Source organism: Dermacentor andersoni, chromosome 3 (assembly GCF_023375885.2).
Source record: "Dermacentor andersoni chromosome 3, qqDerAnde1_hic_scaffold, whole genome shotgun sequence".
NCBI lineage: Eukaryota > Metazoa > Arthropoda > Arachnida > Ixodida > Ixodidae > Dermacentor > Dermacentor andersoni.
Genome location: NC_092816.1, coordinates 105,413,691 through 105,427,932, shown reverse-complemented (window position 1 = coordinate 105,427,932; position 14,242 = coordinate 105,413,691). Strand labels below are relative to the sequence as shown.

The window sequence follows — 14,242 nt, the reverse complement described above, 5'->3', positions numbered from 1 at the left end:
TGTGTGTGTGTGTGTGTGTGTATGTGTGAGAGAGAGAGAGAGAGTAAATTAACTGACACATGCATTTCTTCATGTGCATTTCTTCATGCCTGTCAGCTACAGCAAATTAACAGCATGATGTTGCACATGAAAACCATTCTATAGTCCACGCATTCACGACAGTTATTGACCTGCTTTCACCCTTCTCTCCTCTTATTTTTCCCTGGCTACCTCAGTCCTGCGCAGCAGTTTTGTTCTGTTAGCATCGTTTCCCTGAAGACCATGGACCAGGTTCACAACATCAGGTTCAAAGAACCCATCAATGAGATTAGAGCCAATAAGAGGTGAGACACTCGCAGTTGGCACTGCAATTTGGGAATGCAAGCATTTGTATTGACGAAGCCTCATTGTGCTACAAATCTGCTTTTGCTTGATAATAGGCCCTCATTACATGCAACCACTTTATTCAAGATACAGCCAGAACTTCAATGTAACAAACACGGGCCTAGTATTTCATCAGGCCTCCATTATCAAATGTAATCAAGAAGTACTAAGTCTAAAAGGTTTCTCACGAATAATATTTTTTTGTTGGATGTGACTTGGTCATAACAAGGTTAGACTATGGTCGGGGTAATGTAAAGCTATTCCAATTTCTCTTTCTTTTTTTTCTTGTACCAGTCTAGAGCGCCAAAGAGTGTTGTGAAAGATGTACTGGCACATCACTGCAGTTCATTGGGACTTGCTGTACCACTTGATAATGGCCAAGTGACGAGGCAGATGCCCGCAGATGTTGCCGGAATTTGCGACTGTCGTTGTGCTACTCGCCGCGGTGACGTAGTGGCTATGGTGTTCTGATGCGATACGCAAGGTCATGGGTTCCATTCCCAGTCGTAGCAGCCACATTCCAATTGAGAAAGAATGATTTGATTTGATTTACAAGCTCTCGTGGTGCTGGACGGCACTTTCTGCATTACTTTGACTTTTTTTAGGACTGCTTTACTTTGAATAAAACATCCCCTATAACGAAGTCCATTTTTTGTCCCAATGCCTTCGTTATTATTGAGGGTTTACTGGTAGCACTTTTAATTTCACCCACCGCAGTAATTTAGTGGCTATGGTATTGCGCTGCCAAGCTCAAGGTCTTCGGTTCAATCCCAGCCGTTGCAGCTGCAGTGTGATAGGGACAGAATGCAAAAATGTTTGTATACTTAAATTTAGGTGCATTTTTAAAATACCTAGGTCGTCAAAATTAGTTCAGAGTACTCCCCTCCACTAGAGCAAGCCCCGTAATCAGATCGAGGTTTTGGCATGTAAAACGCCATAATCTATTTTTTTACTTTTAATTTTGCTTCATTGTGCTCTGTATAGTTTGTTCAAGTTACATTCCTTTTTCCTCTGCAGAGTCCTGGTCGTGACCTTCCAAGACAAAATTTTTGTGTACAATGCTTGCACCTTTAAAGAACGCTTTTGTATTACTGGTAAGTATTTCCATTTTGTGCTTTATTTTTCTTGTCACATGCTTTTCTTTTTCTAGTACATGATTCAAGGAAAGGCGTTTTTTCATTATTTTTGTACATAATTCTTTTCTGGTATTGGGGTGTCTGATGAAAAGAGTACCCTCTTTCTTTATTGAAAAAAGATGACCTTTCTTTCTGTGTGCTTCCTTTAACAGAAATGTCCACATGTGCTCACTCACACTTTTATGAACTCTTAAACATGCAGGTTGCTTTCCTGTGTCGGGGCCAAATGTCAACCCAATTGCTCTACATACTCGATGGCTAGCTTTTGCGGACAAAGCGGTGAGTCACTGTTGTGGGAAACACTTTCTTGGAAGTGAATACATTTTCAAGTGAATAGCCAATTTTATAGATGCTTGAATTAATCCTTTTGCAGTTAAACAAAATGTTGGGGTACTGCATAGCTATGAGGATATCAAAAATTAGTAGTGAGGTGTACATATTTCAAGTGATGTGTAAGATCAACGCTTTCCCTTTTTCGTGCGATCATCTCTCTATTCAATGCACCTGTTGTGCAAATGCACCAACCTTTACGTTCTGTCGTTAAAAACAGTTTCAATTAAGGAGCTGACCTTGCTTGAATTGCCTCCTTACGTCCTTGTTGCTGTCAATTCCTTCAATTCATTCGCGATTGTTCAATTCCTAATGCATTTCACATCTGGCATTCTAGTACACTTGACGTCTGGCAGTACAACAACCTTCTAATTTATCTGTCATCCTCTCTGGGGATTGTGTGAGGCTTTACAGCATCACATAATACTCTATACAATGTGCGGATGGATAATTTGAGCATCCCCATGGATACAAGCATACAAAAGATCCACTAGATACAGCAGAAAATATGCTGCCATTGGCAACACTGCCTAGCTTTGCACATTAGAAGAGGGAGGCATGATAGTCTTTGTTTTCTCTATAGAAGTGTACAATATGGCACACTCATAAAAAGATCAACTAATAAGTGAACAAACCAACATAACAAACATATCAACTTCTTTGGAAAGTGTGCTTGATATGGTGCATTAGCTAGACCTTACAGATAAAAAATTATTGCTAAGGTGTTCATGTGAAAACTGATCTGTAATCGGAAACAATATAACGATTTGGTGTTCCTTTTAACAGCGGAGTGTACTGTACATTTCTCTCTAGGCCATTTGAAGGTAGATAGCTTTAGTTTTATTGCTGTTGCTGATTTGCATAGGGAGGAATGGTGGTGGTCAGCAATATGACTCATGTCATGATTTTTCACTTTGAATGATGCATAGGAAATGTCACACCTGATTTCATTCAGGGCATTCTTATCTCACTGCTGGCCCTTTGTCTTTTACCTGAATTGGGCTGTTCTGTGGATTATTCCAGCTTTTTCCAGTGCACCAGACGAGAGGCGGGGTCGCTGGCGAAGGCACACAGTCGTACACAGCAACAGTCATACATGCTGCCAAGGTAGGCTGAATAAGAGCTGTTTGTTTTTCCCGACGAGAACCTGTTTTTTGAAGTGAGCAAGTGAAAGAAATTTCAAAAATACCACCTCTTGGTGTTATTGTTTTCGGGCTCCTATGGCCTGAATTTGTCATGGATTGAACTGCACACATAGTTAGATGAAACCTAGGATATGGCATAGACAATTTTAATCCGCCACAATGACTTTGTGGATGCGGCATTCTGCTGCTAGGTATGAGGCTGCGATTTTGATTCTTGGCCGCATTCTGATACTGCATTCCATTAGGAGCTGAATGCAAAGAAAAACACTTGTGCACCCTATATTTAGGTGCATAATAATTGTTGAATTCTAATTACTTGATTTAATATAACTTCATTTATTGAATAATTTAAATAATTTCATTATAATTTTTCTGCATCTATTATTTCACCCCAGGGCGTGCAATTAATCTGGCACGCCCCACTACATTGTCCTTCTTGGCTTGCATGTTGGGTTGGGGCATTAAATCATATTATTTGATTTTCATTTGATAAGTCATGAAGAGCAGCCATGAGTCATTATTTTGGGTTATAAAGGCAGTAACGTAAACCAACTTTCAATACCCTTGTCTTTGTTTTCTGTTCCCTTTGTAGACGCTGGGAAAAGGGCTGTCTCTGTTTGGCGAAACTGTGGCCTCGAGCCTGACGGGCCACAAAGTGCCGTCGACAACTACCAGTTCCAAGAAGGACTGCCACCGGCTGGGAGGGGCTCTGACTGGTGGCCTGGGTGGCGCAGCTGGTGCTTCGATCGCCACGTGTTGTCCTGGTGTGGTGTCGGTTGTGGATGTGCTGGGTGTGGCAAACGGGTCGTTCGGCACGGAAGAGGACACTGACACCGAGGGCTTGGTGGCGCACTTCCAGGCGCACCATGGGGAGCCGCTGTCAGCGCTCCACTTTGACCCGAGCGGCGTGCTCTTGTTCACAGCCGACCGGTTGGGTCACAACTTCCATCTGTTTCACCTCATGCCTCACCCGGGTGGACCCACCTTCGGCAGTGTCCAGCACCTATACACCCTCCACCGGGGCGACACCACCGCTAAGGTAAGTCTCGGCGTCGTACTGCAGGAGATCTGTTGTCGATCATCTGCACAGAGTGGAAAATGTTCAGGACAACAGCATTTACCCTCCAGTGGGTGTAGCTAATCTACAGAGGAGAAAGCTATCATGGGCCACTGCACCAGTTCTGAAGTGATGATAATTTCTAATGGAATCTTCTTCAAAGCAAGATAGAGAGGGGGGGCAAATAGTAACATAACCTGTGCGAGCTACTTAAGCGTTACCATATCGTAATCTACCACTCTGCCTATCTCAGCTTCATCTCTGAACATTACCTATGCCTGTGAGAATCCCTATCTATCTGTTTTATATTTTCCACCAATACTCTATAAACATGTGATGCTTATCTCCATGTCTAACCGGTTAATGCTCTCGTCAGCTTTGAATCCCAGTGCCTCTGGAAGGCAGATATTCCCTGCAGTTCGAGCTGGGCAAATACCTTGGCATTCCATTACAATGTACTGAAATGCCAGCCCATTGCAATGTGAAAATTGCATTGTTAGCATCTTGTGGTGGCAAAAACAAGCAACAGACCTGCAACCATCCTGTTGCCACATTTGCTGTGATAACCAAGCCTGCTTATGTCTTATCAGTTCCTTCCCTATCTTTCATCCGTTACTGCATTTTTCTTTGCATGAAGCTACTCAATTGTTTACTCATGGAGGCACCATTGAGAATTTCCTCCTCGTAAGTGTTTCCTGCCCCGAGATTTGAATGTTGTGCACTTTCAAAGTTTGATGTGATAGAACTCCAGAAAGTGCCAGCTTCTTTCTGATTTATCAAGCTGTATTATTCTTTGGTGAGAACAAAAGTGTTTTCTCCCTTTTTGAATGTGTACTGAACATTGACCACTCCAGTTTTGAATATTCCTAAAAGGCTCTGATCATGTTGTTTGAATTTGTTAGCCCAACAGGAGCAGCGTTGTTGCGCATCTGACTGTACACTAATTTTATAAAATCATTTAAGACATGTGCCCTTGTTCCTCCAGATACAAGATGTGGCGTTCTCATTGGACAGTCGGTGGGTCGCAGTGAGCACCCTCAGGGGCACCACTCATATATTCCCCATTACCCCCTATGGAGGTGAGGATGCTATACTTTTGCACGGTCACTGCAGTGTGGTTTGTTTATAGCAGTATCACTTATGACAATAATTGGTTACCGCAGTTGGCTTTGCAATGCCTTAAAGGGAGTTAGGGCTTAGACTGATAGTTTTTAAAAATGCAATTTTGTGTGTTTCGAATATGAGGTCAATGTTTTTTTTTTTTATCTCGATCAGTTCCGATTTTATGCAAGTTTACTTTATGTAATTTTCCAGTAATATTTGTGAGAAATCTGCTCTTAGGATCTCACTAAGTGTGGTTACAGTAGATCCTGTATGGTTCGAGTAACCGAATAAGACCAATGTTATTGCTCTGGCTATCCTAGAACAAGAGCTACAAGGCTTTTAAAAAGAGACTTCCAGAATAACACTCTTCTGAGTATACTGACTTTGAAGATTTGCAACTCGCGTTCTAGGTTAGATAGCCGTGATAGCCAAAAATACAGTCGATTAGGGTCTAGCAATCAGTTTTTTTTAAGGTCGCATTCAACACCCAACCCAGCATTTGGCAGCCCTTTCCCAAAGCAGAGTCTGGAGGTCAAGGCCACTCATTCACCCTGATAATCTTTTGACAGTGACAGCTGTTCATTGTAATTGGTGGGCGTTTGGAGCTGCCATATGTCATAACTTTCAATGTATTATATAGCTTGCCCTGGTATATGTAATTCCTACTAGAAAGCCACCACTGTTGATCAGTTGTGTGCCATTGCATATTTTCTATATGTCCATAATGATATACAAATGTATGCAGAAACTCCTCTGGGAGGTGTCTAAGTATGCGTAAACATTGTGCCACTTGCTCATCTCCACACAGCCTGCTGTCATTATCACTGTTACGAAACTTGATCCGACTAGTACAAATGGCAGCGGTGCGGCGGCACAAGGTGAATTAATGATACAAGCAAACTACTGCAGGTGGCGGTGCCAGGTGCGCTGATGACATTCCGATCATTATAAACCATTGTTGCTCTTTAGTGCCTTATACATGGGTGTCAAGCTATCATGAATCGTGATCAACCGCACTGTGGCGGCGTCTGCGTCTAGCATGGCCGCGAGGGCTGTACAGTATCTTGAAAGTTATCTGCGATGGCAACAGAGAGCACCGACTACTGTCAGTCTCGTCTGCTCTGTGTTCTCGCCGCTGAGTTCGCGTCGAAGAGAGACCTCTGGGCCCCAATCCTGCAATGGGGGCTCGTTGCGGCGAGTGCTGACAGATTCATGTGCTCTGTGTTCTTGCCGCATAGTTCGCGTTGAAGCGAGAGGCAGCATGAAAGTGAATTCACTCGCTGCTGCGGGTGCTATCTTGAAAGCGACGGTCTTACAGGACAGACGGACAGTTTTCTCATTGGGTAAGCATAGAAATGCTTATGCATTTAGAATTCCAGAATAATTTGGCTATTTGCTTAAGAGTTAGGTACAATGCTTGTCCTTTGCAGTCAGTGCACTTGATTTGGAATGTATATGCTGAGTGAACATTAAGCACTAATATAAGCAGCCGGCCCAATACCTCTAAATCCATGACCTCATGGTGAGGAGGTATGAGAATTTCAAGGGGGCGGTGCCACTTGCCTTTCGGTGTAGTGTCCTTCCTGGCTTCTCTCTTGGTAAAAGTAGCTTTCTTGGTATTGTTCAAGAGGCATTTACTAATACAGCTCGCATGAGTTTTCTCTTTCGTGTCACTTTAAGAACTGGACAAAGCACTGTTGGCATGCGAAATGGAACCATGCAGAACAAAGCAAGATTTGCAAGGCAGTGGGTCTCTGGAGTTGTGTCAGCACTCGCTGTCGCTGCTTTGTGTTTTGTGGTGGAAGCTGGCGAATCCTGTGTACTTTGAGGGAAACTGCAATTTTTAAAAATTTTTCTTGCTCTCCTCTCTACCTTAGGCCCCATCACCAGGAGAACCCACACCTCCCCCCGAGTTGTGAACCGGCTGAGCAGGTTTCACAAGAGCGCGGGCCTGGAAGAAATCCAGTCCGCCCCTTCTACCGGCCGCAACAGCCCTGTGCTCTCGGGAAGCCCCAGCTCTTCAAGTGAGCACAGCCATTATTCCTTCTTATCACGGGGTTCCCTTCCTTGTTATGGCTGTCTCAAGCATATATGCTATAAAGTCCTACTATATCGTGGCTGAAGTACAGTCAATCCCAGATATATAGTACTCAAAGAGGATCGCGAAATAGTATGAAATATTGATCATTCAAAATATGAAATGAGCCTGTCTGAAGCTTATCTGAGAATTTTGCACGCCTACCCGCCATAGTTGCTTAGTAAGGCTATGTATGGTCTTTGGCTACTAAACACAAGGTCGCAGGATTGAATCCCGGCCACAGTGTCCGCATGTCGATGGGGGCGAAATGTGAAAACATCCATGTACTTAGATTTAGGTGCACGTTAAAGAACCCCAGGTGGTCCAAATTTCCGGAGCCCCCATTACGGTGTGTCTCGTAATCAGATTGTGGTTTTGGCACGTAAAACCCCATAATTTAATTTTAAAATTTTTTCCGCAATTTCCCAAGATTGTGAAAAGTGGGATTGTGAAAAGTGATTTGCTTCTCCAAGGCCACAGTTGAACCCATGAAAGTTTACCTATCTTTTCCTCACGAACGTTGCAAGTCGCTTGTGCTGCGGAGTGGTATTTGCCACACTACCCCTAAAAGCCTGTGTCGCTCGGACACGAGACTACGGGTCGTTGCGCATTGAGGTGCTGGTTGAGTGTATTTAAGATAAGGTAAAAATGGATGCACAGGGCCAATCTGGGTGCACCAAATGGACGCACCAGGTGAAATAGACGCGTGCCGCCATCAGCACACTTGTACCGCTTGAACATTCCCGGTCACGGGTTCGTTATGATGTGCCATATTAACGGCCAGTTGTTATATGTGGGCAACGAGTCGAGAGCACTTGTGTCACTTCTTGAAGTCGGTTTCGTGTTGGAACTAGTCACTATAGCTTATCGACTGCCCAAAAAAGTCTGCGTGTCTCGTCTAGTTGTGTGCCGCTTAGCACTCCTGTGCCTCGTAGCTGGTACGTCCCTTCGTTCTTGGCCCTTCCCCTCCGGCTCCTGCGTCGGTGACTGCCGACACTACACACATGCTGTTAGTTTCGAAAGTCGACTTCAGCTTACAGAACATCCAAGTCGATTCCCACTAACGTGTAACTGTGTGAGCCAAATGAAATGCATTCAGCGCGGACACGCAAATTGCACAGCTATAAGTATTGCATGCCATTGACACAATCCTTCTACAAGCAATGTGCTTGATGTACACATAGTACGTCACTATACTTTTGCATTGGATTTCCTAGGGGATCACACAACTGTTCCGCAAAGGCAGTAATTCAGTATATCCGAGTTTGATGTATCTAGGATTGGCTGTATTTCGCAAAACACAGTCTTACCATGAAGTACGGGGGTTTTGTTAAACTCAAACTTTAATGTAAACATGTGTCCATGTGGAAGTTGGGGTCGGATTCATTTTTCCTGCTTGTGTAATCCTAAAATGCCACTCAGCGAAAGTCTTTGTCTACAACCAGAAAAGGCCGTGAGCACTGCGTCGCCATTTCGGCTTTCGGTGCCCAATTCCACTCGCCTAACTGTTATCCACGCTTTCTTGTGGTACGTGTATTGGACTGGAATCCTTTTGGTCTTCTTAAAGCAGAGCGGCGATCTGCTCTTGCCATTAACGAATGGCTGTAGTTTGCACAAGCCATCCATATCTGCATCGAGCAAAACTGAGAGCGCCCTGCACATTTCCTCCACTGCCTTTCATATTCAATCTCATGTTTGACAGCATCTGCCAAAACAGTGCCATTTCAAATCTGTTGGCATTAAATATTTCCGACGACGCAAGAAGCCCACTTCGAGGGGCACGGCGCGGCGTAGCTTACAATATATTGAATGTGGCTGTGAACTGGAGCTTGACGTACACATAGTACATCACTATACTTTTGCATTGTATTTCAAGGGGATCATACAACTGTTCCACAAAGACAATAATTCAATATACCCGAGTTTGATGTATCTAGGAAGGACTGTATTTCGCAAAACACAGGCACATTGTTTGTATGTGCGGTTACTGAAGTTCATGAATTTCTCTGGCCTGGTGTGACCTGTTTCTTACGACTACAGAAAGCTAAGCCAGTGTAATGTAGGGATTTCTTTTGCTTGATTCTATTCCTTCTTTATCATCCATCATTCACAGCCTCCCGATTCCAGTGATAATGTGGGCGGAGCACCGCTAGGATAACTGACAACGTAAAAGAAAGGAATACCATTTTAATAGATTTTATTTTTACTGTGTTAAATTAAAGCTAAGTATTTCTTGCGAACTGCAGAATTAATGCGTCATCTTGGCCCTGAAGGAGTTGGTAGAATTTTGTAGTGTGTAAAGGCAACCATACAAAACACAAACACTGGAGGAACTGAAAGGACAACACATATGTCAGCTATTAACTGAACGGTCACACACTGGTTGAAAATATTAGAGACACAGAAACTATCTGCACATGCTCTTGGGAATGCAGCTTATCAAAAGCCTTGATATAACGAGCATGGATATAATGGAATATCAGATATAACAAAGCAAATTAAAAAATTGTTGCGCCGCTATTACAGCGTAATGGATATATGTTTATAATGAATATTGGATGTAATGAACCTATTTTTGTGTCAAATGCAATGTCACTATAACAAGGTTCGACTGTAGTGGCAGTTTCAACACAAATGTTGAACCCGAATGGCGTTGGTGTTGTCCTTTTTGTTTTCCTTGTGTCTGCATTTTGTATGTCTGCCTTTTCACACTATGATGTATTTCTTGCAAAAATTTTTTGCACACTTCTTAGGATTTGCAAAAGTTAAATCAGGGAAAGGTAAATTGTGGAGTCTGTCTAGTTTAACAAGGCATGAAATATAAGGTATGTTCTCTTTTTTTTTTTTCGCAGTATTTCTTTAACTGTTGGCTGCAGTGTGTTGATGGCAGTGTTGTTTGATGTTGCCACACGTGTTGAGTCTGTCTCTCTCTTTTCTCGTTTTTTTTTTTCGTTTTTGCAGCTGACGCAGCAGCTTATCTGTTTTGGTGTAAGCTCTCCTCTACGGTATATTTTCAGTTTGCAATTGCTGCTTGTGGAATTTTCTGGAACTGCCCCAATAACTACTCATCAAGCTGTAACATGTGGTGATGCACTGAAACGGGCTGCCTTTTATGCATAAGCACATAATGTAAGCTATCTTCGGGTGTTTGAGATATGCAGAAAACCAGAAGATGTTCAGAGAAATTTCTGCCCCTGTCACATGGGAAGGGTTGATGCCATTTGCATTTACTGTCATTTGCATTTACTGTACATGGGGATATTTAATATTAATAGATGAAACCAGCATATGCAATCGAACAAGTTTAGGCAACTAATTCAAACATGTTTCAGAAGTTAATGCGTACTCTCCGATGAAGAGTATTGGGAAACAAATGTACAGGAGCAGCCAAAGCAATACAGTATACAAAATACAATTGTTGAGTTTTTAAGAAATTGTTCTTTCATAATATACTACTAAGCTGATATGTGTGTTACATGATCAGTGACAGTCAACTGCTTCTGCATGCTCATTCCGTTGTGGCATGCCGGCCATGTTGACAACACATTAGATTTGTACCTGGTTTTGTCTAGACTTTGTACCCATAAGTGTCACTCGACTGCTTACACAAACATGACTTGAAACTTTTATTACTATAAATATGCAAAATTAACGTTGACGAGAATATGTGTGGAACCTCGTTGATGCGATCCTGTTACATATGATTTCCCAGCATCAATGTTCGCGGTCACGAACACAAAAAATGAACCCATTCAGTTATGCTTATTTTGTACAGATCCATATGTTCCCAGAAAACACACGTCTTTTTGCACCAACGTTCGATAGATCACCAAACTGCAATCATATGGCACATTTTCCAGCTGCTAGATTCCATGTAAACAAGAAAAGGTGTGAGGCACATGCGATCGAGAACTGTAGCTGCCCTTTGCGGCAGCTTTTTCACAATACTTGCCTGCCTGTCTCACATGAAAATGCCAGTGCGTACTAACTTTCTTATTTGGTACTAGCAAATCTCCTCCCGGGTCGCCACCATGCCGCATTCATGGCTATCACCGCCAACCCTGTTGCGATAAGCATCTCCACTTATCTCTTTCACTGCACATGGGCCGTCGTGCCTTTGGAAGTCTACTGCATGCATTTAATAGGCAATGACGCAAATGCGCCACCATTCTCTGCTGGAGGCCACGCAAAGGGAGCGCCATGTATTGCTCTGGTGGCATCATAGGCATTGTATTCCGGTGCTGCTCACCAATATGTATTTACCGTCGTCGTCTTGAAACATTCGCAATAGAAAAACGACAGCACACTGGCCACTCATGCGTCTCGTGCTGTGACGTGCAACAATTCGTGCAACAAGCAACACTTCGAATTAAGTAGATGTCAACTGCATTTGAATCTGTCAGTTTTTCTACTGACTTCCGATCATACTTTCTCTCAGTAGTACATAATTTTCTCTAGTTTTTTTTCCAAAACGTATGAACGAGGTTCTGCTATACTTCGGAAAGTTTTGCACACACAAACGTTACTGTTTCTGTGTCATTTGCTCTGATCCATCGTGGTTGCCATATTACACCAATGACATTATTTTTGTTGTGTAGTACTGCTAGGACCTAATGTAATTTGCTGTATGAATTTCGGTACTTGCAAATGGCATTATATTTTTTTTGTAGGTGAACGGTGGGCAGATAAGGGATATTTCGTGCTCGGAGCTGACATTTCAACAAGGGGATCTGTTGGCAAGTGTTATCGAAGATGGTACCCTTGTAAAAATGTCGGCTTCAGCCTGACATGTTTGACTACTGTTCATCACGTTAAAGTATTCATGTTAGGATGAACATCACTTTTGTTCAAAATAAGTTTTCCTGTGTGACAGAGGTATTCTTGAGTTGCCTTTTCTGCACGTATTGCAGTGTAAGAAACTCACATTAGAAAAAGAGAGAGGGGGCACAATGCAGGAAGCATGTATGCACATGCCATTTTCCTCTCCTTGCTTTAAGCACATGAGGTTTAACATGATCTATGCTTGCAATGCCAACTCGGTGATTTTTATGCAACAACCTACTGCAGAAAGGTGCTAAAAAGCTAAACTACAAAGCTTAATTCTGCATGAAATCTTGTTTACAGGAGACTGTGCATGCTAAACACTGCATGGTAGCATACAAATCTATAAAGAAACAAGTGGAGGCACTATGTGTGGCATGTCAAGATGGAAAAAAAAAAATGGTTATAAGCACTGACTCTGGACTGGACCTCCTGTGAGGTTCGTGCCAGATCTTGCCAGGTGTTGGCTAGCTGCACAGGGTTCTTAGTGGTCCTCGAAACCCTTTAAAAACCCTTGAATGGGAAACTGCCATCTTCAAAGCCTTTCAAGCCCTTACCTCTTCCTTTACCACTAGAAGCGTGCTCATTTTCTGTGCTTTTATGTTTTAACATTTTATTTAAAGATGTATTAGTGGCAACATACACTTGTAATACATTAAGTTATATCCTGATCATTGGTGTTCTGAATGAAAGTAAAGCAGAAAGAATTGCTCAAGGAGTTTTGGAGATTTCTTATGTGAAACTTCAAAGAATCACCTCAAGAAGCATGAATGAAAGTAATAATTTGCTTATTTAGTAAGTGCTGAGAGTTAACAAGAAAATCTGGAATATAAAACATATGCACCCTGCTCCTAGTTCGCAATTTCTGTTAGACCATAAAAAAGAAGGGAATACACATATTTGATGCCTTTAATATTTGCCATAGTGATGCCCACGCAATGCAAAAAAGTCATGGCTTTGCAAATGTGAAAACTTTTTTTTACTCGGTGCAGCAAGCATCTGGGTTATTTTTCACAGCGTTCTTTAGGCTCTTGAACCAATGACTGTCAGGTTGGGGAGCATGCAGAAGCCTCCTCATAGTTTGTGATTGTGTTTGATCAGCTGTTCTGTGTAAGCAAGCTGGACTATCGCGCACCTTAAAGTGGCGCTGGAGCGTTTACGTGCTTTATGCCGTACAGTTAAACCTCGATATAACGAAGTCAGTAAAGTCAGCACTTTACTTCGTTATATAGAAATTTAGCTGTACAGTCAATGTTCAATTTTCAGACTCCCCAAAGGCGGTGAAAACGTCCAAAGGATCGGGCAGGCCAAAAAAAATTAATGCACGCCTTTTACTGCCCCTGAAGACTCAAATCACCACAGGCATGTTCGAAAAAGCTCTGAAGGCCTGCCAATACACTTATTGCACATGTGTATATTTAAAGAGGCCCTGAAACATTTTTTATCAAAATGCAGAAAGGCATTTGAAATGAAAATAGGCTATTTTAGAAATACTTTGCAGCAAAAAGGTAGTTCAATGTGTTCAACATAAGCAGAGTTATTAGCAATCAAACACGGCCTCTGCTGTGCTCCCGTTCCTTCTTCAATGCCTTAAACTGCAAAGGCAACGGCTCAGTGGGGCGTGCCCACAGCGCTTTGCCATAGAAATGTCACCATGGCATGCAGTTCAAATTTAATTTTGGATGTTAACATAGATACCACGACATTCGCCTTTGGCACCTTTGAGCCAAACGCGGTTGTCCTCAGTGAGCCACTGTACGCTTAGCCAGTGGACTAATGGAGGCACGCCAAGGCGGCTGCAGTGTCTACGCCATGTAGCCGACCGCAGCTTGATGTCGGCTATCGGCCAATAGTAGCCATCTAAGGGCATGACAAAATAAAGTGTCTGATGACAAAATAAAGCGTCCAGAAGAGAGTGAGGACAGGGCCTTCTGTTGAAAAGAGAGCGTTTTGAAAGAAAGGTGACTTCGCGGTTCGCTTGCGAGCTCCCCACAAAGCGTACAACAGCAAAACTTGGCTGAGATGTTCACAGCAGTGTATGCTACCCGCGGACTATGTTATTTCACCAAGCCCAAAAGGCGGTTCAGGGCCCTTTTAGGAATACATCGTGTGCGCCGTGGTAATTGCCCCTTCACAGTTTTGGTATGCTTTATCAGATAACATTTAAGTGTTGAGGTGAGGCTGGCTTTTGAGAGCTTCGAAGCCGATG

The 14,242-nt window shown here is 42.8% G+C and overlaps 1 protein-coding gene across 2 annotated transcripts in view; it reads left to right on the top strand.

Annotated features, from left to right (window-relative positions):
• LOC126540175 (BCAS3 microtubule associated cell migration factor-like) overlaps positions 1-14,242 on the top strand; it is a 70,852-nt gene that overhangs the window by 10,850 nt on the left and 45,760 nt on the right. The window contains exons 7-14 of one of the 2 annotated variants that reach the window (XM_050186964.3): positions 216-323; positions 1,381-1,457; positions 1,702-1,778; positions 2,853-2,936; positions 3,567-4,013; positions 5,017-5,110; positions 7,013-7,159; positions 10,174-10,200. In XM_050186964.3, coding sequence (XP_050042921.1) covers positions 216-323; positions 1,381-1,457; positions 1,702-1,778; positions 2,853-2,936; positions 3,567-4,013; positions 5,017-5,110; positions 7,013-7,159; positions 10,174-10,200 — 1,061 coding nt within the window. The remainder of the gene's footprint in view (positions 1-215; positions 324-1,380; positions 1,458-1,701; positions 1,779-2,852; positions 2,937-3,566; positions 4,014-5,016; positions 5,111-7,012; positions 7,160-10,173; positions 10,201-14,242) is intronic. The other variant, XM_050186972.3, reaches the window with a different exon arrangement.